The following is a 27,401-nucleotide window of genomic DNA, read 5'->3' on the forward strand; positions in this document are numbered from 1 at the left end:
ACAAAGGTACAGCCCTCCCCTCAGCATGCTACACCACTACTCAACCGTGCCGCTCATCCCAAAGGAGAAGCAGCAGCTGCTGAGAACGCCAAGCGCCATCCTGTTTCAACAGTGGAGCCTGAGAGCTGGCGTCACGACTCACCGTGTAGCAGCAGTGCTCATGGATGATGACCCGGTTAGAAAACGTCTCGTTGTGCGCCTCGATGTGCAAAGTGCGCTCTCGAGAATTCAGGGAGTTTTTCTGGACAAAATAAACATAATCGACTCCTGCAATCTTTAAGAAGAGACAAGGAGAAAAAGCGTTTACTAACAGCTCTGGGTGAGCATGGGTCCACCCGTCTGTAAAGTGTCCGTTGCCAGCTACCTTCTTCAACAGCCTGGGAGCATCGATATCCAGCTTGCAGCGCCTCTCGATGACATGAATAGCCCCATCTTCACTCTTGAATTCGCTCACGGTGTCACTGTCCACGAACATTGGAATCAAAGGACATGTAGGGAACCTCCTCTCATAGGCCTGTGGACAAACGGCAGCGATAGAAGGAAATGGCAGCTGTCACTGCTGCGCCCTTAGACAGAAAGCATTTGTTCTCAGCCTGCAGCACACTAGATCTTCCAGAAGCGGGGAAAGATCCAAGTTCATGGACTGGAAGCCTTGGCGGAGTGAGGATAGCAACTCTGCCCACATGGGTATGCAAGTTCAACACAGTGCCAAGCCCCAGCAGGCTCTTTTTGTACTTATTAAATGAAAGACGACTTTCGACTATGTGGAAGGCAAAAGAACCATCATAGCTAACAACACACGGGGAGGATTCCCTCCCCCTGGCATCAGGGCTGTGCAGCGCTGTTGAGAGAGACAGAACACCAGTGGGCAGACAGATCAGACACACCAGCTCACTCCCTCTTCCTTCCAGGTGAGAGGAGGAGCCCAGGGCAGCGCATGATGAGCACTGAGAGCTGACTGAACTGCACCTCAGGTTCTGACTAAACCATTTTTGACAAGTGTGGAAATTCTAAGGTAGGAAAAAATTAGGATGCTCTTTTTTTTGTTAAATATCTTCCATGATCTAAAACAATACAAAAGTCCTCTCAATCAAAATCCAATCAGAACATAAGCAAAAGCTAGGCATTATGTTGTATGCCAAAAACCCCAACATCTAAAAGGTGGAGGCAGGAGGATTATGAGTTCTAGTCCAGACTGGGTTAAGCAGTAACACCATCATCTCAAAAACAGGGAAATGCAGGAGCTAGCAAGGAGCTTAGACACATGCAGACAGCTGAGAAGGAAGAGATTAGTCACTGGAAGACACAGAGACACACAGGCCACCACCACCGTGCTGCACACTGTGTGCCATCAGATGGCAGAAACACAAACAGCACACACTAAATACTGAGAAAGCCATGGAGAGAACCGTCAGACACCGCTGGTAGGAATGTGAATTGATGCCACCAATCTGGAGAGCAGACATGTTTCTCAAAACCGAACCCTGAACATGAAGACACCATATGACCCAGAAGCAGTCCTGTAGGGCCATATACATACAAGCTCAAAGCAGCAACTACCACGTCCTCCAGGAAGCACACACGCACGAAAAGGAATGGCCCTACAGTTGCACACACACTGTCCACAATCTAAACAGCCACACCCATGGGAATCCACTAGAACTGTTTGCTTTGAGCTGAGACTGGGGTCTCATATATCCCAGGTTGGCCTCAAACTACCTATATAACTAATGATGACCCTGTACCATTCAAGAAAAGACAAACTTACAGCAATGGAAAACCAAATGTTGGGAGGGTTTAGGAAGTGGAGAAGAAGGTGTGGCTGTCAGGGTGACGCTGCTTGCTGCCCCTGCACATTAAGCGGGACCTGACGCTGCTGATGTACCATATTTCTGCAATACATTCCCACAGTGGAAACATGTTTGAAGAGCTCATAGGAGCTCACCATAGTATTATTTTAATATCTTATGACTCAACAATGATCTCAAAACAAAAATTCAGGGAAAGAAAGATTTGTACATCACTTATGAACTCTACAAAATGTATCTAAGTACCAGATGTCATTGACTCTGCAGCAATCTAGAGTGTAAACAGAAACTGTACTTTCGTTTCCCAGCCGCCCAGACCCAAATTATCACACAGAAACTATATTATTTATAATACTGTTTGGCCCATGGTTCAGGCGTATCTCTAGCTAGCTCTTACATCTTAAATTAACCCACTTCAGGAACAGGCAGGCAGGAAAAAGCAGAAAAAAAAACCTGGACCAAGGGACTGAAAATATTTGTAGCTACATCAGAGACTGGAGAATTACCGACATTGCTGGAGGTAATGACCAGGCTCGGGAAACTCCACACTTGCTCTGCCATCTGCCCTCTATGAAGAAGGTATTACAGATAACACACAAGACTGGCAGGTGCTAAGTCTCTGTAAGATTTAACTAAAAATAGGGAGAAGGAGTTATGGCAATGTCTCTAATTAACCACAACCAAAAGCAGATTTCAGGAGGAAACATGTGGCACTGGTTACGAAAATACATTAGCTGCTTGGACTTTCTGCAACCAAGTGCAGCCCCAAAGCACCAGCATACTGGAAGGCAAAGGCCACTCACCCCGCCAGGCCCACCCACCTGAATGCTGGTGACCTCAGCCCTGAAAACAGTAGGATCAACCCCTCTCCTGGGTTATAGCTACAACTCGACTCAGTCCTGGCTTTCCTGGATCATCACGTTTGCTCTTTGTGAAACTGCAGGTCATTTCCTTCTGAAAGTGCGGTCAGAAGGGACCATGCGGAAAGAGCAGGCAGGGAGTGAGCAGCCCTGCAGAGGGTCCAGGACACAAGCCTGGTGGTGCAGTGGTGTGCAGACACACAGGACAGGCCTTGGTTCACTGGTTCAGAGGCCCAGAGAGCTCTGTTTACAGTCAGCAGTGAGGAATAGCACGTTCTGAAAAGACAAGGAACTGTGAGGTATCCCAAGGGTCAGAGAATGGAGGGGAGCCCTCAACGAGCAGGGACACAATGACACATAGGTCCTTATAGGCTGGTGAAGTCCTCCTGAGGGACAAGGCAGCCCGACCTCCCTCCTGCTGAGGAACGGAGGGAGGAGGAAATGCCGATAGCAATGAGTCCCGTGTTCAGAAACCCAGGGAGTCATGTGAGGACGGCTTGGCAGGAAGGGAGCCTGCACGTGGTACTGCGGTGCTTACAGGTCTAGCTTCACATGGGCTCTTTCTCTCCTCCACTCAAATGCACCCTGAGCTCCGTGACAGCCAGAATCTCACATGTCACACAGAACTGTTTCTCCGTGCACATGTCACCACAAACAGTCTGGGAGTTCGTTTACCTGCTCAGATCACTCAGCAGACACACCTCAGGAGGCCCTGACTGAGTGAGGCGATGCTGAAAGCCCTGCTCTAGAAACGGGGCTGGGGCCGGGCAGTGTTGGCTCACCCCTTTCATCCCAGCACTCGGGAGGTGGAGGCAGGCGGATCTCTGTGAGTTCGAGGCCAGCCTGGTCTACAGAGCGAGTTCCAGGACAGCCACAGAGAAACCCTGTCTCAAAAAAGTGAAAAAAGAAAGGAAGGGAGGGAGAGAGGAGGGGCTGGGAGCGGGCCTTGCACATTCTATCACTGACGTACCAAGAAACTAAGGACATGAGGCTCCAAACTACAGCTCTTCTTTTTTGTTTGTTTTTTGTTTTTCCTCTATTGTTTTTCGAGACAGGGTTTCTCTGTCAAACTACAGCTCTTCTTAAAGAGCAAACTAGGAACCTACCCAGAAACGGCAGAGGGAGGAGGAGGCTCTTTGTCAATACCTAAATAGCCACTTTCAAAACACACCTTTTTTTTTTTTTTTTTTTTTTTTTGAATAGGTGGCAGTTGAGACAGGGTTTTTCTTCTATTTTATTCTAGTTTATTTTGATACAGGGTCTTTCTATATGGCCAGACTCATAGAGACCCGCCTGCCTGCCTGTCTCCTGAGTGCTGGGCTCTAAGGTGTGCACCATACGCCTGGTCTTACCACTGCTGTCTTGAAGCTGAGTGGACTCCACACAATGGAGCCTGGAACAGAAACCACACTGAAGCCCTTCCACTCCTAGGAAGTCCCCCACCTGTGCAGTCTCACATGGCAGAGACCCTCCCTTGTACTGTTAGGTGACCAACCAGATGGCACCTAGGCTCTCAGGCTCAGAAGAGGCTAAAGGGTGCAGAGCCTCTCTCTGTGTGCTCATCCGAGCTTCTCCCCCTCAACCCCTTCCATCCTGACAGATGGCAATACCAGCCACAGGGCAGGGACCAAATCCTGCTTCTCTTTTCATTCCCATGAAAATAAGACCCTCGATGCCTGAAACAAGGTCTTGTTAATAAGCAGACTTTACATTATGGAATAAGAGTTCCCTACACAAGCCAACGACTCCTGCCTTTGTTTCTCACTCAGCATGGCCAATGAGTCCTGAACACTGAGCACAGGAAACTGACTTCGGGGAGGGCTACAGGAAAGGAGACTGGGAAGGCTGTGTGAATTAGGTCTCTCTGGAAACACCAACATCTAGCGTTCAGCAGCAGCTGCAGCCGATGAGGCTCCTAGCTAGCTCTCACCCTAGTGGATAAGTGGCCCCTGAAGACAGATACAAGCCGGCATCACTGAAACTATTTCCCCTACCTCTATCCCAAGGGAGGCAAGACAATCCTACGTGCAGGACCCAGGCAGTACTCAAAACAACAGTTAAACCCGCCACTACCCATGAGGAAATCTTCAAGAGAAATCTGTTTGGTGAGAAGTATCACCTCAGCTCCCTAACACCCCCTTATACAAAGAGTCTGGATCGTTTGCTGGGGGCTTCACCCCAGCTCCTGGCATAAGCTTCCTCCCCTGGGAGTTGCCTCAGTCCAAACTCCGCCTCCGAGAAAGCCCACCAAAGGGTGACCCCTCCCCAGGGAAGGTCAAGATCACTCCCACAGGCTATTTAAATTGCCCCCAGAGAATGAGCACATGGTCTCCCCTTCTCTTTCTTCCCCTCTCCATGTTTTCCTGGGGCCACCCAGAAGTAAGGTCATCTATTAAACATGGGTGTCTTTTAATTCAATCTGGTTGGGATTATTTGCCTCGGTGGAGAGGTTCATTTAAGAAAAGTACTTAACAAAATCCTAATTCTAAAAAATTCTATATTTTCTTAAAAGAAAAAAACATGGGGCTAGAGAGAGATGGCCCAGTGCTTAAGAGAACTAGCTGCTTTTGCAGAGGACCTCGGTTTGGTTCCCAGAACCCACACGGAAGCTCACAACCATCTGTAACTCCAGTTCCAGGGGATCTGGTACCTTCTTCTAATCTCTGCAGGGACTTCACACATGTGGTGCACAGATATATATGTAGGCAAAACACTAAGACACATAAAATAAAACTTATAAAAATGAAGCAAAATGTCAACGTCTTAAAAGACAACAACAGACATGTCTAAAACAGATTGCTGTCTATAGAGGGAAACTGTATCACACCAAGCCAGCGTGTGCACGTGCTGACAGACTGAGGAGTCAGGAGCCTGCCTGCTAAGTAACACCAGGCACTCAGGAGGCTGAGGCAGGAGGATCACAAGTCCAGGGTGAGCCTGGGCAACTTAGTGAGTCCCTAAGGCAAAATTAAACATAAAAACGGGTCTGAGGGTACAGTTTAGGGGAAAGTACCTTCACAGTAAACACGAGGCCCTAGGTTCTATTCGCCAGCATCTCAAAAACAAAAATCCCAGACACCAGGGCCAGGGCATAGCTTGGTGGCTGTATATGCACTCAGTAAGGGCTCCAGCCTGGGCATCGCTTGTCTCTTTTCTTTCTTTCTTTTTTTTTTGGTTTTTCGAGACAGGGTTTCCCTGTAGTTTCTAGAGCCTGTCCTGGAACTAGCTCTTGTAGACCAGGCTGGCCTCGATCTCAGAGATCCGCCTGCCTCTGCCTCCCGAGTGCTGGGATTAAAGGCGTGCGCCACTACCGCCCGGCTTTTCTTTCTTTTCTTAAGGAAAGAAAGAAGGAAGGGAGGAGGAAGGGAGGGAGGGAGGGGAGGGGAGAGAAGGAAAGACACGACCCAGGATGCCCCTGTCTTTCATGTGACTGGTTAAACGCAGCAATCCCACACAGTACACATGAAAACACCTGTGCTTGTCAGAATCCTAGCCCCAGCAGGACATTAGGGCAGAACCTCTCAACGTCTCCATCTTCTCCAGCTCACAGGCTGGACATGGAGGCCGCACAGGGAGCCTCCTACTGCCAAAGCTCCATTCTACCCCAAGGGCCACATTCAGGGGGCATCGGCAGGCCACAGAGCTGCCCCTACCAGTCTCCATGGCACACCCAGCGCTTAGCAACATGAAAGTCAGGACGGCTGGGAAGAATCACACTAACAGATCACTTCTGCAGAGGGAAGAAATTCTCTGAGGCTCCTTTAAAGGAAGACTGGCTTGGGAAAGAGGAAGCTACAGTGACCATTTGCACACTGTGTTTAAAGCAGCAATAATAAAAACACCAGAGGCTTATCAGCTTGCCTGGCCCAGAAGGAGCTGCCTCCTGGGGAATTCTCCCTCCCACCTCCACACCCACTCTTCCCCTTTCACAGGGTTCTGAGCGGCAGCTCAGGAGGTGGTACAGAGCTTTCAGCCCTTAACCAACTTCTGGACCCGATGCTGACATCACTGTGCTAAAGAAAACCGTGTTTAGTGAAGGCGGATCGACTTGGAATTAATGAGCTGAGTGCTGCACGGTGCCAGGAAACTTATTTCAAAGAAATTCTGTTTAAAGAACAGCCCCACCCCACCCAAAAAGAACTGTGTTCACACCCAATTTGGCTAACAAACCAAGTTAGCTGTTTTCTGGACAACTGAGATGCTCTGGGGCACCAGATATGAACAGAAACTATCAGACAGGTTAACCCTGGGGGAAAACCAGTGAGTAAATAATCTACACCGCAACCTACCCATGCCACCAACAAAGAAACACTGGACATATTCAAGAGAGGCTGACTGACCAAAGACCCAGCCCCACCTGTCGGGAAGGAAAATACAGCGGCAGGCAGCTAGAGAACTCCAGAGAGACTTTCTAATTCCTGCACCAACACGGTTTGCTGAGGGACCACAATGTTTCTGCAACCCAAAAGCATGGGCTGCAGGGGCCGCCCAGAAGCAGAGCTTGCCTAAGAGCGAGGCTGTGGGTTTGACCCCAGCGCCACTGGGGAGGGTTGAAGGCCTATGGCCACCTAAGTCTAGATACTGACACAGACAGCTCCCCAGGGAAAACTGCTTTAGGTCACACCTCATTCTTCAATAGGCTTGTGTGTGTCCCTGACAGAAAGCCACTAGAAAAATGTACCTCTTTCCAGGCTTGTTGGCACTTGGGAGACAGAGGCAGGAGATCTCTGAGTCGGAGGGCAGTCTGTCAATCTACAGAGACTGCTGGGCCAGCCAGGACTTCACATCAAGACCCTGTGGAACCTCTAAGTGCTAACAAATCCAGGTTCCAAATCACAGGGCTGCTGATTGCTCACGCTCAGGCTCACCACGTAGCCCAGGCTTACCCCAAACTCTTGATTCTCTTGTGACAGACTGCTGAGCCCACCCCCAACATTGTGTTCATACTTAATAATACATTTAAAGAAACTAAAATTCTAAAAACTTGAGCCTCTTTGAAAGTTATAACCTAATTAGTTATGGCATACCTCACTACGCAGGCCAGTCTGAACAGCCGTATTTCCGAGCTCAACTCTACACCGCTGACTTCACAACTCTAAAACGCACATGGAGTTGGCTAGGTGACTACAGTGGCCCCTCGCGCCATCATCAGTCCTAGACGAAAACTAAGACATGCATATAAAACCTTGACAGAAACCAAGCCATTGCCCCAAACCATTTTCTCTAAAATGAAACCTATGTGAAGTTTATATATGAGCTTCATCCTAGAGAAACAGAGGCTATGGTGCTGACAAGCACACCTCCAGGAGATCCAGTTCAGAAAAGTCCTATGCTCAACCCACAAGGCTGCCCCGGGAAGGCAGGAGCTTTCCAGGGCACCCACCCCCTGCAGCCAAAAGTTTCCACTAAAATGTGAATGTGCTGGGGGCCAGGGGGCTTGGTGGCTCACAGCACTAACTGGAGGGGGTGCTGGAGGGGGCACAGGGACAAGATGGAAGGATGGGGACAGGGACAGAAGAAAGGCAGATCTCTGTGAGTTCGGGGTCAGTCTGGTTCATAACTCGAGGTCCTTCCTGGACAGCTAGAGCTGTTACACAGAGAAACCCAGTCTGATCTCAAACTTATGGCAATCCTCCTGCTTCAGTCTCCTGAGTGCTTACAAAGTCACTATGTCTGTTTTTTTTTTTTTTTTTTTGTGGGGGAAGGGGGGCAGAATTGCAGTGCAGCCAAGCCTGACCTCCTGCCCACCCGAGTCCAGGTGACAAGCACCACTCAGATCTGCTTAGGACGGCTGTGTACAGGAGACTGCTCTGCAGCTTCTGGTTGAACCAAATAAGGACCAGTTAACTGGACAGCTAAAGCCTATTTAACAAGGGTGTCTAGATAGTCCATCTTGAAATACTTGCATTCCTGAGAGCTTGTTAGGCAGTTCTAGCAGGGAAGTGCAGCTATACCCCTGATGGAAGACCAGTCCTCCACTGTTTGAGAAGACTGTCCTCTCCAGCATGGAGCAGTGTAGTAGGAAGGGGACATCAGACTAGCGAGCCAGAACAGCCAAACCAACCTTAGCTCCCAACGGGGTGACAGGTGCTGCAGCCGGACCGACCTCACACCCAGAAATAGTCTGGCAAGGGCCAGAGGTGGCTCCGTGATGAAGAGCGTTGGCTGCTCTTGCAGAAGACCTAGGGTCAGTTCCCAGTTCCAACATGGCAGCTCACAGCCATCAATAACTTCAGTTTCAGAGGATCTGGCCACTGGCACCAGGCACGTACATATGTGTGCATGCATTCATGTAGACAATCAGAGGCATAATTTTCCTAAAAGATTACTTATACAGTGCTCTGTCTGCATGTTTTTGCCTGGACACCAGGTAAGGGCATCAGATCCCATTATAGCTGGCTGTGGGCCATCATGTGGTTGCTGGGAATGGAACTCAGGACCTCTGGAAGAGCAGTCAATGAAATGCTCTTAACCTCCGAGTCATCTCTCCAGCCCCAGATGTATTTTCTTTTTAATCTTATAAAAAAGAATTCCCAGGTAAGACCAACAAGAAGTGTTCATAACAGTGACAGACTGAAGGGGGCTACTGAATAAAATTGAAAGTATAACCAAGCACGCCTGGCTAACTACATCTTCTGCTTTTCCATCTTAATTAGAAAACTCAGGCGTGTCCTCATTTATGAGCCCTTGCTGTCTGAACAGTTCGAGACTGACATGGCAGGCACAGCCTGGAGATACCACACCTCGTACCTGTTTAAGTCCTGTTTCTGGCTGGCTTCTCTGTATGATTTCTATCTACTCTCACACAGTTCTGTGGCAGGGGTCCCAGCCCCTTTATTACCATAAGACAAAACGCTTGAGTCAAGGTGGGACGCACACCGTTTATTAGTTACTTGAGCAGCATTTGAGAAGCACTGCACTGAGGTGAGAGGAGAGACGCTCCTGTTCCACTTTAAATGACCAGGACATTGAATGGCAGATGGCTGACAGTCAGGTGTGCGCCAGGCCCAGAGGCACACAGTAGCGTGCCTGGGGCGGGGAGTCCGGGTCTGAGCAGACTGGAAGTCATCAGGCTTCATCAGCAAGAACCACACCACACAGAACACTAGTGGGGAAAGCACAGGACGAGGAGGGAGGCTCAACAGAGGCTCCAGGGCCGGGTTCTCAACCTTCCTAATGCTGGGACCCTTCAAAGCAGCTGCTCATGGTGTAGTGACTCCTAATTATAAAACTGTTTCATTGCTACTTCATAACTTAATTTTGTTGTTATGAATCGTAGACCAGGCTGGCCTTGAACTCAGAAACCCGCCTGCCTCGGCCTCCTGAGTGCTGGGTTTGAAGGTGAGCTCTGACCACCTCCACGCTTTAAAGTGAGGAAGTACAGCAACTTCTTCTGGGATTTGAACCCTGCTCAATTCTCCCCAGGACAGAGAGACACCATTTCAAACCACAAGAGAAGGCTTGGCATCAGGACACACACACACACACACACATATACACACACGCCCGCACAAGGGGGCATACCCACAGTGTCCTGAGAAAGGTGACTGCTCATGAGCTGCCGATTTATCTTCCTCAACTCAAAGCACTGCTGACAAATTAAGAAAATGCCTAGTGTTTCCAAGCCTGCCCCAGGACAGGGTCCTAGCACAGTATGCTATGACTGCATGCTAACTTCCCCAGGGAAGGAAGCAGGGGGCCAGCAGAGCTCTGCAGAGCAAGGAGAGCCTTTCAAAGTCTGCCGACAGCTCACAAGCTAAGGCTCTGCTTTGAGGATCCCTCCCTGGAGTGCTGCATGTTGGACAGGTTTCCCACACGCCAGGCAAGCACTTCATTATGGCACTATATCCCCACTCTTTTTCTATTGTTTATTTGGAAACCAGGTCTCTGTAAGTTTGCTATGATAACCTGGAATTTGCAAATCTCATGTCCCAGTCTCCAGAGTAGCTGAGATTTCAGGCTAAAAACACTGGGCCTGGCCAAACTAAGGATTTCCTTCAGCTGTTCTCTGAAAATACACCATATAAAAACCTGTGGTCACCAAATTCACATGGCAATGATCTCCCTATGACCCTAAGTGTAAGATGTAAAACCTATGAGGCTTTATTGGAAACCGTTACTTTAATATGTAATTCGCCAACTGTAAGGAAAGAAACCAAATGTAAACATCAGCATCTTGGTCTCTCCCCCTATCAAAAGAAGAAGCCAAGACACATTATCCTGTTCATTCGGCACTGAGACCAAAACATTGCCTTCCTAGCAATGAAGGCAGCAAGAACTGCACTAGCAATGAGCTAGTGCGATGAGCTAGTGCACGCCACTGTTGCTGACGCACAAATACAACCCTGAAAGTGGAGACGACAGGGAGAGCTTTCAGAATACACAGCCCGGGGGTCTGAGTGATGGGGTGCCCTCTAGAATGTGCCCCTAATACAGGCCACCCTGAAGCAGGCCTGTTGCTGATGGTATTAACATTTCCCCACACAATGAAGAAACACAATCTGGACTCATGTCAAGAACTGGGCTCTGGGGTAGCCTGAATAAGTGTCAACATTAGCCTGGGTTCCCAGAGCCCCATTGAGTCTGCTACTGTTCTCAAGACAAAAGCCTTCTGGACAATCTTGCATGACTTGGTACTAGAGACTCGACCCCAGCAGCAGCATTATGGCTCCCGCTGACTTCATGAATTCTACTTCCATCCCTCCCCCTCTACTATCACATAAGCCACTCAGTGGCCCTCCTCCAAGGCCTGCCATTTGAAGACAAACTGGAAGGTAATGACAGACAAATCAGAGCCTGAAACTTCTGAATGCCCTTGACTGGCATATACTGTACCACCTAGAAGACAGAAACCCAGGGGGCCACGAAACACTGAGGAAGGAGGGCAATGACTGGCACGACAGGGCACAGGTAAGCCTGGAGGGATCTGGGGGAAATAGACCAAGGGAAGGAAAGGGGGGAACGCTCTCTCGGTTTTTCGAGACAAGATTTCTCTGTATAACAGCCCTGGCTGTCCTGGAATTCGCTCTGTAGACCAGGCTGGCCTTGAACTCAGAGATCCATCTGCCTCGCCCTCTCCAGTGCTGAGACTAAAGGTGTGCACCACCAATGCCCAGCTCAAGTTTCCCAAAGCAAGACTGCAGACTGGCCCCTGGGCAACTGAATGCTGCCCAACATCTAAAGGGCTGGAGGAGGGCTCGGGCTCTGTGTACAAAGGGCTTGCTCTGGTCTGCAGCACACAGTCAGCCCACAGCAGGCTGGGGCAGCCCCTCGGAGGGCAGTTTCAAATGTCACTCATGTGCACAGCCTGGGCAGTAATGTGTCGCGGCAGCATGGGAGCATGCTGCCTCATATTCCTGGACCTTTTCTCTTCGCTTTGCAAAAGCTGGTTCAGCAGCAGGCTCCCTGTCAGCCACACAGGAGGCCAGGCTGGTCTCTAGGCCAAGCCAGATGGCCTCGTCAGACAGCCTGTGGCGATGGCTCTGCTGCACACTGCACACCTGCGAACCAGCACAGAGCAATGAGCTGTGTCACCTCTCCAGAAGGTGGTTTATTGGGCTGCATGGAACCACTTCCCACCCCCATGACACACGGTCCTCCTTGGCCTTACTGCTACAGAACTGATAGTCTCTAAGTTTCTTCAAGGTCTAAGCATTTGAGCCATGCATGCTGGCTCGCACCTGTAACCCCAGCACTCTGGAAGCTGAAGCAGGAAGGCCACAAGGTTGAAGCCAGCCTGGGCTACATGCTCTGAGAGGCCAACTTTCTGGTACAGCAACCTCAGAGGGCCACAGCAGCCAAATGTTGCACCAAAGGGACAGAAGGGTCACCACACTGGCCGACGTGGGTTCCTGAGAGTAAAGCAACACCTCTATGCCTGGGGCATGTTCCTGCTGATGGGAGTCTTAAGAGTGTACCCAGACTGGTTTCAGATGCTCCATCTTCACATCCCATGTGCTGAGATTACAGGTACATGTCACCCTTACTCCCGGATAACAACCCCTTGTCGATAGACTAGTCCTTCGATCCTGTGTGCTTAGCGGTTGTTTTATTATGATGTCGTTTAAATGGGTACAGCATACCGGAAGCCCAGTGTACCGGTACCTGCACTCCCAGTCACTCAAGGAGACTGGGGTGGGAGGACGGCTTCAGCCAGGAGTTTGAGTCAAGCTGGCCAACAAAGCCAGAGCCAGCATCAAAAACAATCACACAAGGAAACTGGGGGGCAGGGGCACCTTACACAAGGACAAACTCAAAGTAGCAGCACACATCCAGCTGGACATGATAACTGGGACACAGACCCACGCAGGCCCAGCTGCTCCTTGGTAGAAGACACTAGCCCTGGCTCTCTCTGCTCAGCAGGCTGCGGACTGCTGCTCCCACCCCTTCCCTCCTCTAAACCCTCACTCCTGCAGCTCAGGCCCACCAACTAGCCTGTGCTGTACTGGCTCTAACACAGCAGCAGCACGCTAACCCACCCTGTGTCAGCGCTCAGCTATGGCAAGAGCATTATCTGCTGCTCACAGAAAATTAAACGAAACACACCACTGCTGCCTGACAGTGCCTGCCACACATGTGGAAAGCGGAAGACCTCTGTATATTGACGCACACTCCTCGGTTATCAAAGTAAAAGCCCAGCACTAGCCAGTGCTAGTAAACTAAAGAACACAAGGCCACTGGGGCTGGGGCAGCTCAGTTGGGAGGTTACTCTCCTGACTTCCTAGCCTGTAGGAAGCCCTGGCCTCAGTCCAGAGCCTCATACACTAGGTGCATGGCACATGCCTATAATTTTATAATTTTAGTATTGAGGAGGCAGGAAGTTCAATGGGGATCTAAAGATCATTCTCTCCTATGCTGAGATGGAGGTCAGCATGGGTGAGAGAGTCTGTGTAAAAAAGGAAGATAAAATGGAATAAACAGAACAAACCAATATAAATGCACCTCCAACAGTTCCGCAGTCCTTCAAGTCAAGTTCCAGCCCATCCACTTGGCAGAGCTGCTTGACTTTTCACAGTGTAAAAGATAATCCGTGGCCTTCAGAAAAGCATTTGGTGTTCCAGGGAATTGCAGCTGTCAGCTTTAAAAATGTCATGTGTTTGCCTACATAAAAGAATGCAGTGAGCTATGAAAATATTATCTGGTGTCATGAACCAGAATCAAAGCCGTGTGGAGTCAGCAGGCCAGGGACAGGGCTGGCGGAAGTGAGGCAAAGTTCCTACAGACACTGCTATCCATCCAGTCTGCTGATTGCAGAGCCTGCTGGGCTCAGGCTTAAGTCTCAGAAGACAGGAAGTCGCCAACCCTCGAGGGGCAGGGCCACTTGTGGAAAGCCACTGTTTGGTCACCGTGGTCCCCAGTTCTCCTTATGGAGGACAGCTGTCATCTGACTTCCACAGCATGTTAGGGGTCTGGCTGAACAGGGAAGCAGTACCACAGGGGAAAGGCCCTGGGTTTGAGTCTACACTACAAAAAGATGAGCTGAGATGTGATCACACCTGCCCTTGGAATGACTGACTGAGGTCTGAGTCTACCCGAGGTGAATGAAGCCCAGGCTGGGGCTGGGCTTGCCTGCACACACTATAACTCTAGAGCTCAAGAAACCACGGCAGGAGAATCATGAACTTGAGGTCAGACTGGGTTGCAGAGCAAGACCCTGTCCTCAAACAAACACACCTGGGGAGGAATGCAATTATTACTATTTTTTGGTTATTATTACAGTAAAAGTTGTCTTTAAAATGTACATTGTGAGCTGGAGAGATGTTCAGTGGGCAAGAGCACTTGCTGTCTTGTAGAGGACCCGGTTTGGTTCCCAGCATCCACACAGTGGCTCACAACAGCCACAACTCCATTTCAAGAGATCTGACACCCTAGGACTCTGCAGGCACCAGGCACACACGTGGTACACATACATACATGCAGATGAATACTCATACACATAGAATAACAATAAATCTAACAAAACCAAAAAGAACAGTGTGGGGGCTCACGAGATAACTCAGAGGGTAGGATCTGAACGTGGGGTGTTCCCTGGGACCTCACAGAGTAAGGAAGAAATAAACTCCTGCCAGTTGTCTTCTCACTTCCACACATCAGAGACACAGGGTAAAATTTTTAAAATGTTTAAAATGTACATTATACTTCATAGCCAAAAGAAAGAAGCAACCAAATGCCGCGCACCGCACCCCCGTGTCTGCGTTCGATGCGCTTGAACCCAGTTCACAAGATTCGGGCAAGGGGCAGGAGGTTAAAAAAACACAAAGACTCACACAGACAGAGAGACAACGACAGCGGTCATCCTTGAATTCCCCAAGAACGTCCCCTTTATTGTGTTCAGGGGCAGATTATATAGAGATAGCCATGCCCCAGCCAAACCCACCAGAAACCACTCTGCCATCAGGAACTTCTGAAGGTCTCGTGCTCAGAACAGCTGTAGGCACTCAGATCAGGGGATTACAAGAAATTCAGGATCTGGGGTCTCACTGCTCCCAACAACTAAAATGTTCATCAATGAATAAATGGATGTGTATATACACAATGGATTATATTATCCAGTCTTGAATGAAATTAAGCTGGGAGGTGGTGGCGCATGCCTTTAATCCCAATACTAGAAGAAGTAGAGGCAGGCAGATCTCTGTGAGTTCAAGGCCAGCCTGGTCTACAGAGCAAGTTCCAGGACAGGCTCCAAAGCTACAGAGAAACCCTGTCTCAAAAACTCAGAAAGGAAGGAAGGAAGGAAAGAAGGAAGGTAGGTTGGTTGGCTTCGTGTTCTAAACAGTGCTGTTAACCAATGAAAATGCAGGTGGCGGGGTCTGGGCGCAAGCGCTGCAGCATCCCATTATCCTCTTAGCAACTCACTTCTGAATATATGCACCTGCAACTTTTAGCTCTGGCCTTGGCTTTAATATATGCACAGGCAAGAAGAGAAACACGCATTTTGTGATTGGCATCACAGAATAACAGCTACAGAGGAAACAGAGTCACTAATAACTTCTCAGACTCAGATCTTTTTATAAAGATCAGATTACCACTCACTGAGTCAAGAATGTTACTTAAAACAAACCTTGTGCCCAGCAGGAAACAGAGAAGCAGTGTGCTGTGTGGCGAGCATGCTCCTCAGGCAGGGACAGAAACCACCAGTCTCAGCCTGAACACAAACTTCGATCTGTATCCTTCTCTTGGGACATGACCCAAGTGTAAGTCACAAACACATCTGACCAAAAGATGCTCCAAGGTGACCCCTGTCACAACTTTCAGGACCAAGGGCTGGGATGCAGCTCAGTGCAGTTCAATTTCCCAAGAAAAAGATAAAATCGCCTGTTCCCAGAAGTAGAAATCCCGTCAAGACACCAGCACTCTTCCCAGGACGCACTCATTCTTAAGACAAAGCTGTTTAGTACATTCTAGGATAAAGAACAAGACGACCTTAGGAACTGTCCAAACCCCTGGGTGCAAACAGGGCAGCATACATCTGTGAAAGGCAGACAGACAAAAAGCAGCTTTTTCCCTTCCTTTCCTCCCCTCCTCAAAGCAAGTTCTCACTATGTTGCCCAGTCTGGTCTCAAATTCTAGCCTCAAGAGATCCTCTTGGTATCCCAGTATCCTGCAACAGCTTCCTCAGCAGCTGGGACTTCCAGGAACTGCATACAATTTCCCTTAAATGAAAAGACTGCCACCCCAGGCCCCAAGCAGCCCCTTCCAAGGGGGACAGGCAGTATCTGCCATCTTATATTTACCACAGCACCACAGAAACACACAAGAAGTCCAGCCCACTCTAACCTGGCTCTCTACTCAAGAGTCAGGTCCAGGAAGGGCTGGAAGGAAATAAGTGTGGAAAACGGCAGAGCCCAAGTGACCAGCACAAGCGGACACCTGATCACATCCACCTCCCACAGACCAGCCTTTCCCCAAGCGCTTCCTGAATACACTCCATAGAAACTGTGCCGATAAAGCCATGGCGCTGAGCACACGCATGCACCCAAGTCACTGGGTCAGAAAGAAACTATAAATAGGATGGCCCAGTTTAACCTGAAGACTGGGCGCCTGGCGTGCACATCCATAGCACCTGCACGCAGCAAGGGACTGAACAGGAACGGTGGTTTTAATGCACGGTTTAACCCACCCCCCCCCATCTTTGGAGGATGGAAAACATGTTTAAATGTTAAATGACTGGATTCAGGCTGGGTCCTCTCTGCCTCCTGGGTTAAGACCCAGTTTTTCTAGCAAATCAGAGGCGGAATGCAAACAAGGTGGAAAGGAGCCCTGAACAGGGAATGGATAGGGATCGAGAGACAGGCACCCAAATGCAAAACATTCTACTGGAAACAGGAGGCAAGAAAGCCAGTGATTCTCAACCTTCCTAGGGCTATGACCCTTTAATACAGCTCTTTATGTTGTGGTGGCCCCCAATCATAAATTACTCCATTGCTACTTCATAAGTGTTATTTTGCTATTTGAATAATAATGTAAATATCTGATATGAAGGATAGCTGATAGGAGACCCTAAAGGGGTTGAGACCCACTGAAGTAAGCCCTAAAACCATTTTCTTTTTGGGTAACTAAACAGGAGGTAGAAGCTGGGACCGAGGAGGGCGGCTACTGACTGCAGTGAGATAAAACATGGTCTATTAAAGCTGGAGAGATACTTACCAATACACAAGCAATCTGATTTCGAATACCAAAGAGAACAGTAGAAAGTCACTGAAGATGATGATACTTAGGAACATGGCAGTCTGTGATTCTCTTTATTTGTGTATTCCTGACAGTTCCCATAATGCAATGTTTGGCAGGTTTTTTGTTCTGTTTCGTTTTTGTTGTTGTTGTCAGAGTTAAATCTGATCCTGTCTCATTTCTCTACAAAAATACTCGCACCCACAATGTGCCCCCCACAGTAAACATGACTTAAGAGTGCAAAGGGGTGGGGTAAAGGCGGGGAAGGCCTAGCTCCCCAAATGCCCACTTTTAACAGCATGGTATGCAACTTCACCAGAGAGCACAGTATACTCTCCAAACAACCCACTGGGGCCCTCAACGCCACCAGAGGGAAGGGGATGCTCTCCAGAACTGGGCTGCACGGGTGATTTAAGGCGGTCCCCTCTGGAGCAACATGCTCATTTGTGAGAGTAGAAATTAAATTAACTCTAGGTAGGCATGGGGATGCAGCCCTATAATCTCAGCTCCTCTGGAGATGGAGGCAGGGAGATCGAGTCTAAATCCAGCCTAAGCCCCACATCCATAGGAAAAAGGAGAGAGGAACTCGCCGTACCAGGCCATCTGAAGGTCAAACAGCAGCCAACTGCAGTATCAGGTCTAATTACCACAGAACTAGAAACTGGATCAGAAATAGAAAAAGACCCAAGGATGAAACCTTAAGCGAAGGGAAGAAAATGCACTCAAGAAGACAAAAGGGGACTGGAGAGATGGTTCAGCAGTTAAGAGCACTGGCTGTTCTTGCAGAGAACCCAGGTTCAATTCCCATCACCACATGGCAGCTCACAACCATCTGAACTCCAGATCTGAGTGGATCCGATGCCCTCTTCTGATATACGAGTATACCAAGCACACACACCTGCACCTATATCTATGCAGGCAACACACACACATAAAAACAAATATAAGAAATAATAAAACAATAAAATGTTGGATGACAACATTGCACACTCAACACTGCAACTGATCTGCAGATCCCAGCAGGCAGCCCACGCTACCCACCTCCAGGGAGCAGAGCTACCTCCTCAGGTGGCACTCTAGCTTAAGATTCTGCCCAGCACCCCCCAGAGTCCACAGGGACTATAGGAAACGTGGGCTCCCCCTCGTCTTGTTTACATATGGCTGGATTAACACAGCTTAAATATAAATGCCATTTGATCTAGAAGATTCACTGCAGAGGTGCTCATTTTTGTCTGGTATGCGGAGGTGGGCGAAGAGGTAACAGAAAAAGGCCGAGGAGGTATGGCTGTCCACCACTGGCTATTCACACACTAGTTGGGGCCAGCAGAATTTGCATGGAGACTTGTGCCAACCTTTCTCCTCCTTTCAGCTGTTTTAGAGAGAGGCTGTGAGATGGGAACGGAGATGGGAAGAAACGGAGGAGGGCGGCAGCGATGTGTTTGGTGGGCTATATGATCAACAACCACCCTGCAAGAAGGCTTCTTGTTCTTCAACTGCATTCCTGTGGGTACCAACAGCTCTGCAGCTCACAGGATGAAGAAGCACAGCACTTCTTCATCACAGAGGGGCCTTCTTTAGGGACACCCTGGACAACCTAAGGACCAGAACACTGTGCCTCTCTCATGGAGAAAACAAACGCCTATGAGAACAGGTCACAGTTGTGGTTCAGATCTGAGTTCCCACCAAATCCAGACAGAGCCTCGTCCTCGGGGTACAGGGGAACAAGCAGAAATCTGCTACTCAAGGCCCACATGCCTGTGCGCTTTCATAACAAGGGAAAGGAAACATCGGCGACACCCACTCTGAGGAACACTCAGCAGCTTTGCAAAGCAAATGCAATCACAAGCCAAGTGCCTAATGCTGACATAACACTAAGAACAAGTCGGAAGTGTGGGTGAGAATCGGCAGCGGGGCACGTGCCTAGGGTGCGTGCGGCCTGGGTTCATCCCTCAGCAGCAAACGGGAGAAAAAAGAATCCGGGGGAAGGGAAAGGAAGGGGGGGAAGGGAAGGGAAGAGGAGGCATGCCTTGAGAGGCTTCAGGGAAGCAGGGCAGGACATGCTGAACAAGATCTGAAGAGACAGATGGGGAAGGCAAACACGTGAGGCGAGGGAATATAAAAAGACACGGAGGGGCAGAGGCACCAAGGCTCACAGACCATGCCAGAACAGAACGATCTTAAAGGGCCGGACACAGGCAGGCAGGGCCCTGAAGGAGCAGCAGGCAGCGGGAAATCGCCTCTTGAACCCACAGTGGTGGGGTTCACAGGAGCCCTGAAGGGCTCAAACACTGAGGAGGTAAATGAACGAATAACTGGGTCACTGCTACTTAAGGGACAAAGGCTCAGGCTGGGCAGGTGCTGGGACTGAAAGGCAGAGGGGATCAACTGTGTGACCCAAAGGCACCATCTTCAGCGTGTCTGAGCTCTGTGGAAGCAGTCCTACCAGGGACAGAGAAGCTGGAGTGTGGACAGGAGGGAAAGGGGGAGGGAGGCCCGGGCAGGAGCAGGACTGGACATGTGTGAGTGCGGGGTGGGCAAAAGCCATCAGAGCCCTTCCATTACACAGCTCAGCTGTCCACGGGGACAGCTGTCCTTGACAGAAAACATACCAGGCTCTCACACCCTGCCCCTCAGAGTTCCCTCACAAGTCCAGCCATCCAGTCAGAGGGTCTTTAGCACAGCTCAGGAAGTACCTAAATCTCTGAGTCAGGGTCTCAGTCTGCGCTCAGTCCAGGCTGAATGTGAGATTCTCTTCACACATTGCTATACCTGGCCAAGCTTTAAAACCTGTGCTTTATCCTAAAATTTCTTTTTTTTCTTTTTTTTAAAATTTTTTACTTATTTATTTGTTTATTTATTATGTATACAATATTCTGTCTGTGTGTATGCCTGCATGCCAGAAGAGGGCACCCGACCTCATTACAGATGGTTGTGAGCCACCATGTGGTTGCTGGGAATTGAACTCAGGACCTTTGGAAGAGTAAGCAGTGCTCTTAACCTCTGAGCCATCTCTCCAGCCCCTGTCCTAAAATTTCTAAGTAAAACATTGCCCCCCACCAAAGATGTCAACCTTTGCCTGGTCCTGACCTGATCTGTGGAGCACACAGGTCCTCCCAGGAGACTATTAACCCTTTGTGCAGGCAAGAGAGCCAAGCAAGAACAAAGCCAGTCCAGGAAATGTGTCTGGCTGACCCCTAAGGAAGTGAACATCATCAAGGACCAGAGCCGTCACAAAATGTGCTGGGATGCACACTATCTCTCCCCCACTAACTGCCCTCAGCCCTGCAGGGTAGAAAGTGGCCCTTTCTCTGCAGCCATTTCTAGGCTAACGCTCACTAAAACACCTCAGAATGTCAAGACCATCACTTCAGCTCTGTTTGCTCAAATGCCATTTTTAATTCAAATGAGCTAATGAAACCTCAACAAGATGTTTTTCAATGTTGTTGACGCTCAAGCCAATAGTGAATTTTCATTAACTTGATAGAAATGCAGTTAAAAAGTGTGACTCCTGTTTCACTAGGCAATGCTCCCAACAATGTTCTACAATCCTCAGTCACAAACCCAGGCTTCCCAGAAACAAAGGTGTAACTGGTGTAGTTCCTTACTCCCACACCGCACCTGGGTAGCACTCCCCTCCCCTTGAGCTACAGTGGGACAGCACTGGTTGCCATAATTAAAAAAAAAAAAAAAGCTGGGCATGGGGTGCACACCTTTAGTCCCAGCACTTGGGTGGCAGAGGCAGGCAGATCTTTTGAATAAGGCAGGCAGCCTGGTCTACAGAGTGAGTTCCAGGACAGCCAGCGCTGTTACACAGAGAAACCCTGTCTCGAAAAACCAATTAATAATATTAATAATAGTAATAAACAAATAAAGCACAGTAAATGCTGAGGCTCTTATGCCTCGAAGTCGCAGCAGGAAAGGAAGAGTGGCATTGTATAAAACTGGATAACAGACAATCCCAGTTCTAGAAGGAGGAAGGAAATATATTTTATTTTCACACCTAAGAAAAAAATTAACAACCCCAGAGGAAGTTAGCCACTGCCAAAAACATAAGCAGTTTACAGGCGGCTTGACTTTAAAAACTGGAGTGGCTACCAACTTGAGTTTATGCAAAAGTCATGCATAGAATTTGCAAAGCAAACTTCCTAATTTTGAAAGCAATAAAGGAAATCAGGAAGTCTGGACACTGAGCAACCCACACACCTTTTTATGAAATCCAGGGCTAGAAGAGACTAACCTCTGTCTCTGACTACAGACTCACACCAAGATTTTCGAAAAAACAAACTCTTTCTTTACATTTATTAGGAGAAGGGCAGTATGCTGCCAGAGCGCAGGTGTGGAGGTCAGAAGACAACTCACGCCAGGTCTCTCTTTCCGCCACTTGGGTCAGGGTCACTGAACTTGGCAGCAAGTGCCTCCCCCAGCGGAGCCAGCTCGACCGCCCACATCAAGCTTTTTCACACACAACCTGCCAGCGCCATCCTGGTGCCTCCCCACACAAAGTCAGGTGGCTTCCCACTGAACACCCCGGCCTCTGTCCAGTCCCTCTCTCCCGCATGTGAAGAAGGAAACGAGACAAGAACTGAAGCTGCAACAAGAAAGCCACAGAGCTGAACTGGGCCCAAAGGCCGTGGCCGGTTCAGCAGGCCACAAGGGAGGGAAGGGAGTAAGCAGAGTCAGTGGGGGTGGAGCTAGGTGGTCCCACAGGGAGAAGTTCCAGAGACAGCCAACTGCTGCCAAGAGCCACCTCCAGCACCAAGCTCCAGCCTGTCCCAGCAGGAATTCCTGAACTTCTGTGTGATTCCTACCACATCGCTTGAGTCCTCTAACAAAACTCCCTTCAAGTCTGGGTGTGGGGGGAGGCAGCATGCAAACAGAAGAGAGGGGGGCAAGAGGCCAAGGCAGCATGTAAACAGAAGAGCATCTCTCTCTCTAATCATTCACGTAAAATATTTAAGGGAAATACAAAACTATTTTTAGGATACACACATAACAACAAGCAAGGCCCACACCTGACAAAGGAGCTGTACAAGGAGCCGTCTGTGGTCAAGGATGCAAATGTCCTGGCCCCGACAGGCGTGGGCAGAGACTATTGTTAAAACTCATCCACTGCACAGTTACGTGAGGCCCTTTCACTGTGCACAGGTAATACTTCAATCAGGAAAAGAGCAAGCAATGTTCCCTTGAGAGGATGTTAATTTTTCTTTTGCATTTCAAGGCTATTGATCTAACTGATCTCAGAGCATGCTGCAGAGGAGAAGCTCCAAGAACAGGAACTCCTGAGCTTTTCCACAAACAGAGCAGAAACAGGTAACAGTCACCCAGGGGCAGGAAGGAGGGCAGCAACCAGGAATATCAGTGCACAGTTGGAGTGCCCGGCACTTGGAAGCCTGAGCAAGCAAGTTCCAGGCCAGCCTGGGATACTCATTCTGACAGGAATGGGCACAGGGCCCCAACTGCAGCAGAGTTCATCCCCTGCTGGGTGGTACATGCTCTGAGCTTGGTGCCAAAAGCATAGGTACACCCTCGTGGGTGATTTCCACGGTAGGGGCACTCTCCTGAGTATGCCATGTATGTCCATATGGGCTCACACCTTAACAGTAACACGAAAGGAATGGCACGGAACGCTCTGCGGTCATTTACAAGAGACTGAAAGCAGGGCTCGGCCTCTTAACCTAGTGAATGTTGTCAGCCCAGCTCAGCTAGATGACAAATAAATACTTTAGCTACCCCTTGTGGAACTGGATTTGGATCATGGACTCATCATTTGGTGGAAAAACTCATGGCGCAGCGCTGCTTACTAACACGAGGGGAAAACTCCGTCACACAGTACTCAATCCTGAGACCGCCGGAGGGGACTTCCCTCAGGACCAAAGTTCTCACCCAAACCACACTCCCTGTCCACAGCTACTTGAACAAAGAAAAAACAGCAAAATCCACGGGAAGTGCTGGGTCAGGATCCCACTTCTGTGTTCTCCAACAGAGAAGAGAATGAGGAAAGCTCTCAGCCATCACCCCAGAAACATTGCCACAGCACAAACATACAGATCTGCAGCTTCAGAGGCTTGTATTTTAAAAACCATAGAAGAATCTGGGCACAAATCACAAACACAGAAACAGCAGAGCAAAGGAAGTAATGATAACAAAGAAGAGATTTGCAGATCATCCACATTTAATCTTAAAAAGAAGCCACAGTAAACTGAAACGTGGGGTACTTACAGCCATAATTAACTCAAAGGGGTGCTTATACACCCTCACTGGGGACTGGTATTTCTGCACCATGGTTGTAATTCAATAGCAATCTTCTTACTCCTGAAAAACAAAAATATGTGTAATAAATATCTACATTACAGAAAGTAAGAGTCGGAACTCGCGTATCACACCACATCCTAAAGAGACCACCACAGGTCATAATCCCAAGAACGCACTACAAAGACTAAAGTCGGTATGCCAAAATAGTCTGACGGGGCCGGGGGGAGTAACAAGGCATTAAGAAAATGCAGAGGAAGCCCACATGGAAGGATGGAGCCACCCTGGTCTGAGGGGGCCCTCTGTCCCCCACATCTAGTCCTCCACACCAGTGAAATCCTAGGGTTCAAAGATTTGATTATTTAACTATGTTCTCTTGAACAACTTCTACAAGGACCCACACAAAAATAGTAACACATTAAGACATAAGCTTTGGAGGTGACACAAAAAGTGGGGGGTGAGAGGAGCAGCTGACACGGGCCTGGGGGCGGTGGGAATGACACCAGACACAGGGCAGGACCACTATTTCTCAAACTTTGGATACTTAAGAACTGGTTTTAAAGGGAACTTCTGTTGCTTCCTGTTTCCTAACTCTATGATCCAATTTCAGAGTCTGTCTTCAAACAGCAGGGAAGCTGCCCAGCTTCAGCTGAAGGGGCTCCAAAAACCTCCATCCTCCTGAAGCTGTGGCCCTGCAAAGGTAATCAATTACAGGCTCCAGCCTGAGGTCAAGAAACCCTCCTTTGCATACAAAATCACTCCAGGACTTGGAAAGGGTGGCTTTCTCTGTAAACACCCTTGTGTTCAGAGTCAGCTGGAGCGTTTTGCTCACCTACTTAAAAGAGAGGGAAAAAAACAAAAGAAAAAGAAAAAGAAAAACCCAGAGAGCCCGCCAGTCCTGCTGAGGTTCAATCAGTAACGATGTTATTTTATCTGAACACGGTGTAAAGGCATTCAAAAGTTCAAAACCGAGCATCTAACTATCCCAAATTCCAGCTGTTAAAAAAAAAGAACAACAAACCTACGTTGATATATTTCAGAGAATTGCAATCTATATAGCTGAACTTCTACAATGTTTACACGCTTTAAACAGGTCTGGAACTTTCTCTGCTCCGTGTTTGCTTGGCGCAGCACTAGGAAGAAGCAAGCAGGTTAAGCTGGAAATCCACCCTTCCAACAGTTGGAAAACTACAAAGGCTAGTAACTCTGGGTGACCTCAAGCATGCCCGATTCGCCTTTCCTGATTCCATCTCTGTGAGATGATCTTACACTCCCAGCTTTCAAACCATAAGGCTATGAGCCAAACTCCTCGGTTCTCCTCCAAACTCAAGCCTTCATTAATCTTGATTCAGGCGCTGACGCGTCCCGGAGCGCGGAGACCGCGTTCCACTCACTCTCGTAAACCTTACGATGCTGGTGCTCGCTGGGGAATCTAATCATCGTTTACATTTTTTTAATTGAGAAAATTAGTTTTCGGGTTATCTCCCAAATAAAAGGAGGATGATTACCAGGTGCTGACGGTTAGGGGAGAGGATGCAAGCACTGCGTGATGCCTGTATTAAGAAACTCTTACCCAAAGTAACTACACTGAAAGACCAGCTTGCTCGCCAGCTCCCTGGATTCGGGCAGGTTCTCAGTTTGGGGAGCCTGGTCCAGATCCACTCCCCGCGCGGGCATCCGGAGTTGACCACCGCCAAATGGCACGGGAGGCCCGGGCTGCCTCTATTGCATGATGATTGGTGTTTGAAAATCAGCCCAGGGTCGGCCCCGGGGGAGCGCCTCCCAGCAGGCCGGGACTGGACGGAGGAGGGGGAGGGCCGGATCGGGGCGGCGGCGGCTAAGGACCCAGCCGGCTCTGCCGTCCCGGAGAGGGCGAGCGCCCGCGGCCACCTCGGCAGAGGGACCCGGCCGGGGGCGGGAACCCGGGCGCGCTCCTAGCTCTCCACGACGACACGCGCTTACCTCTTGTCAAAAGGGCCGGGTCGGGGACGCGGGGAGGCGGGATGCGTTCATGCCGGCGGCTCCGCGGGGAGAGAGCCGTGCCACAGGCTCGGCTACCGCCGCTAGACCGCCGGTTCCGGGGACGGGGGCCGGGGCAGGAGCGCCAAGGGGCGCGGTGAGGGCTCGAGTGGTTGTTACGGGTGACGGGGAGGGAGGGGCGAACCCCGGAAGGAATGCGCGTGCGCACACCAGGCCGAGGGGCGGAGGAGGGAGCGGGAGGCCGTTGCTAGGGAGGGAGAGTGGGGGGAGGGGACCGCCCGGCTGGTGCCGAACTGCGCCGGCGCGAGTGCCCGAGCGGCGCGTGCGTAGGAGGAGCTCAGGAAGTCATCTGCCCAGAGGCGAAGCGAGCCCCAGAGGCTCCTCCTCCTTGCGTCACGGGGAGGGGAGGGGCTATCGCGATGGGCGGGGCTTCGCAATTGTCGGCCGCGAACCGCGTGGAAAATTCGAATGCGAACCCAGAGTGGGGTGCTTCCGCGGAGCTGGAACTTGGACCTCTGAGGGTCGTCAGCTCAGCCGGTTCTCCATCTTGGCTGCTGTGCGCCTGCTCCGTCTGGAGCTTCCCCCATGTTGCTTCCTTTTTTCTTGACGGCTCAGAAGCCTCCTGCACCCCTATGGTACCCTGACCGCATTCTGGCCTAGTAATGAAGATGGGAGCAAAACCGGGCGGAGAGGAGCTGGGTGGGACCCAAGCACCCTTGTCAAACCATCCAGATGGTTGGGAAGTGTCGGGCTGTGGGATGGGTGGAGCTAAGGTGAGGGCCCTCGGTGGGGTGCTCGGTGTGTCTTGCTTTCCAGCATCGCCAACTTGAAAACGACACACAGGAAAGTTTAGGGGCCCTGGGGAGGGACACGTGACTACAAGCGGACTCCTGGCACACCCACCCACACTACACAGTTTCTCCATCAATGTCTGTTGTTCCGTTCACATTCGTCACCCCGGGCGGTTGTCTTTGCATAGAGGAGTTTGGGACTTTCCTTCAGGGCCTGTTTACCCACCACACAGGCCTGTCATTCATTGCTGGATCACACTGTTTTCCAACTCAAACCATCATTTTCCAGTTTAGCTACCCACGTTACTCAGACCGGATGGTGACGTGTCCCTCGTGTAGGGATCGCATTCACCTTCCTTTGGAAGAGAAAGGTTGGTAAGATGAGCCTCTGGGTAGGAACGAATGGCCAGCACCTGTTGAGATGGCTTTGTCCAGAGCTCACCGTTCTGACTAGTCTACAGATACACCCATAAATTTACAGGAAATGGAGATTGGAGGGTGGTGCTAAATGACACCGTAGGGAACAATCTGAAAGGCAGAGACCTTAGGGATACAAACAAACATTCTTTATCAAATAAGCTCTAAAGAAAGATGAGGGTAAGTCTAATTGACAGATTAAGAGGAATTGGGAAATTCACTTATCCAGACAATTTATGCTCTTAACTGCACTGACTGCTCTTCCAGAGGACATGGATTTGATTCCCTGTACCTACATGGCTGCTTATAACCGTCTGTAGCTCCAGTCTCCAGGGTCCGGAAGCCTTTTCTGCCCTCCTCTGGCTCTGCGGTACCTGTGGTGCACAAGCAAACACTCAGGCGAAAACATCCGTGTACCTAAAAAGAAATGAAAATAATTTTTAAAAATTAAGAGAGAAAGATGCCTTCAGAGGTACATGCTGAAATATTTTTAACTGAAATGATTTAACATCTAGGATTAACTTTAAAACAATCCAGAGGAAGAAAGGGAGGAATAAGAGCATTAGTAAAATAAGATTGGTCCTCAGTGGGCGTGGTGGTACATGTTTGTAATCTCATCATCAGGCAGA

General features: G+C 49.6%; 1 protein-coding gene across 3 annotated transcripts in view; it reads right to left on the reverse strand.

Annotated features, from left to right (window-relative positions):
* Sec14l1 (SEC14 like lipid binding 1) overlaps nt 1–25,735 on the reverse strand; it is a 44,612-nt gene extending 18,877 nt beyond the window's left edge. For 2 of the 3 annotated variants that reach the window (XM_038327240.2, XM_042054980.1), the window contains exons 1-4: nt 25,547–25,735; nt 23,555–23,647; nt 365–514; nt 143–274 (exon numbers count right to left, since the gene is read on the reverse strand). In XM_038327240.2, coding sequence (XP_038183168.1) covers nt 143–274; nt 365–514; nt 23,555–23,617 — 345 coding nt within the window. In that variant the 5' untranslated portion in view covers nt 23,618–23,647; nt 25,547–25,735. Of the gene's footprint in view, nt 1–142; nt 275–364; nt 515–23,554; nt 23,648–25,157; nt 25,296–25,546 lie in introns of those variants that run through there. The other variant, XM_038327242.2, reaches the window with a different exon arrangement.
* Between the last annotated feature and the right edge of the window lie 1,666 nt (nt 25,736–27,401).

The sequence above is a fragment of the Arvicola amphibius genome, chromosome 4 (genome assembly GCF_903992535.2).
Source record: "Arvicola amphibius chromosome 4, mArvAmp1.2, whole genome shotgun sequence".
NCBI classification, from domain to species: domain Eukaryota; kingdom Metazoa; phylum Chordata; class Mammalia; order Rodentia; family Cricetidae; genus Arvicola; species Arvicola amphibius.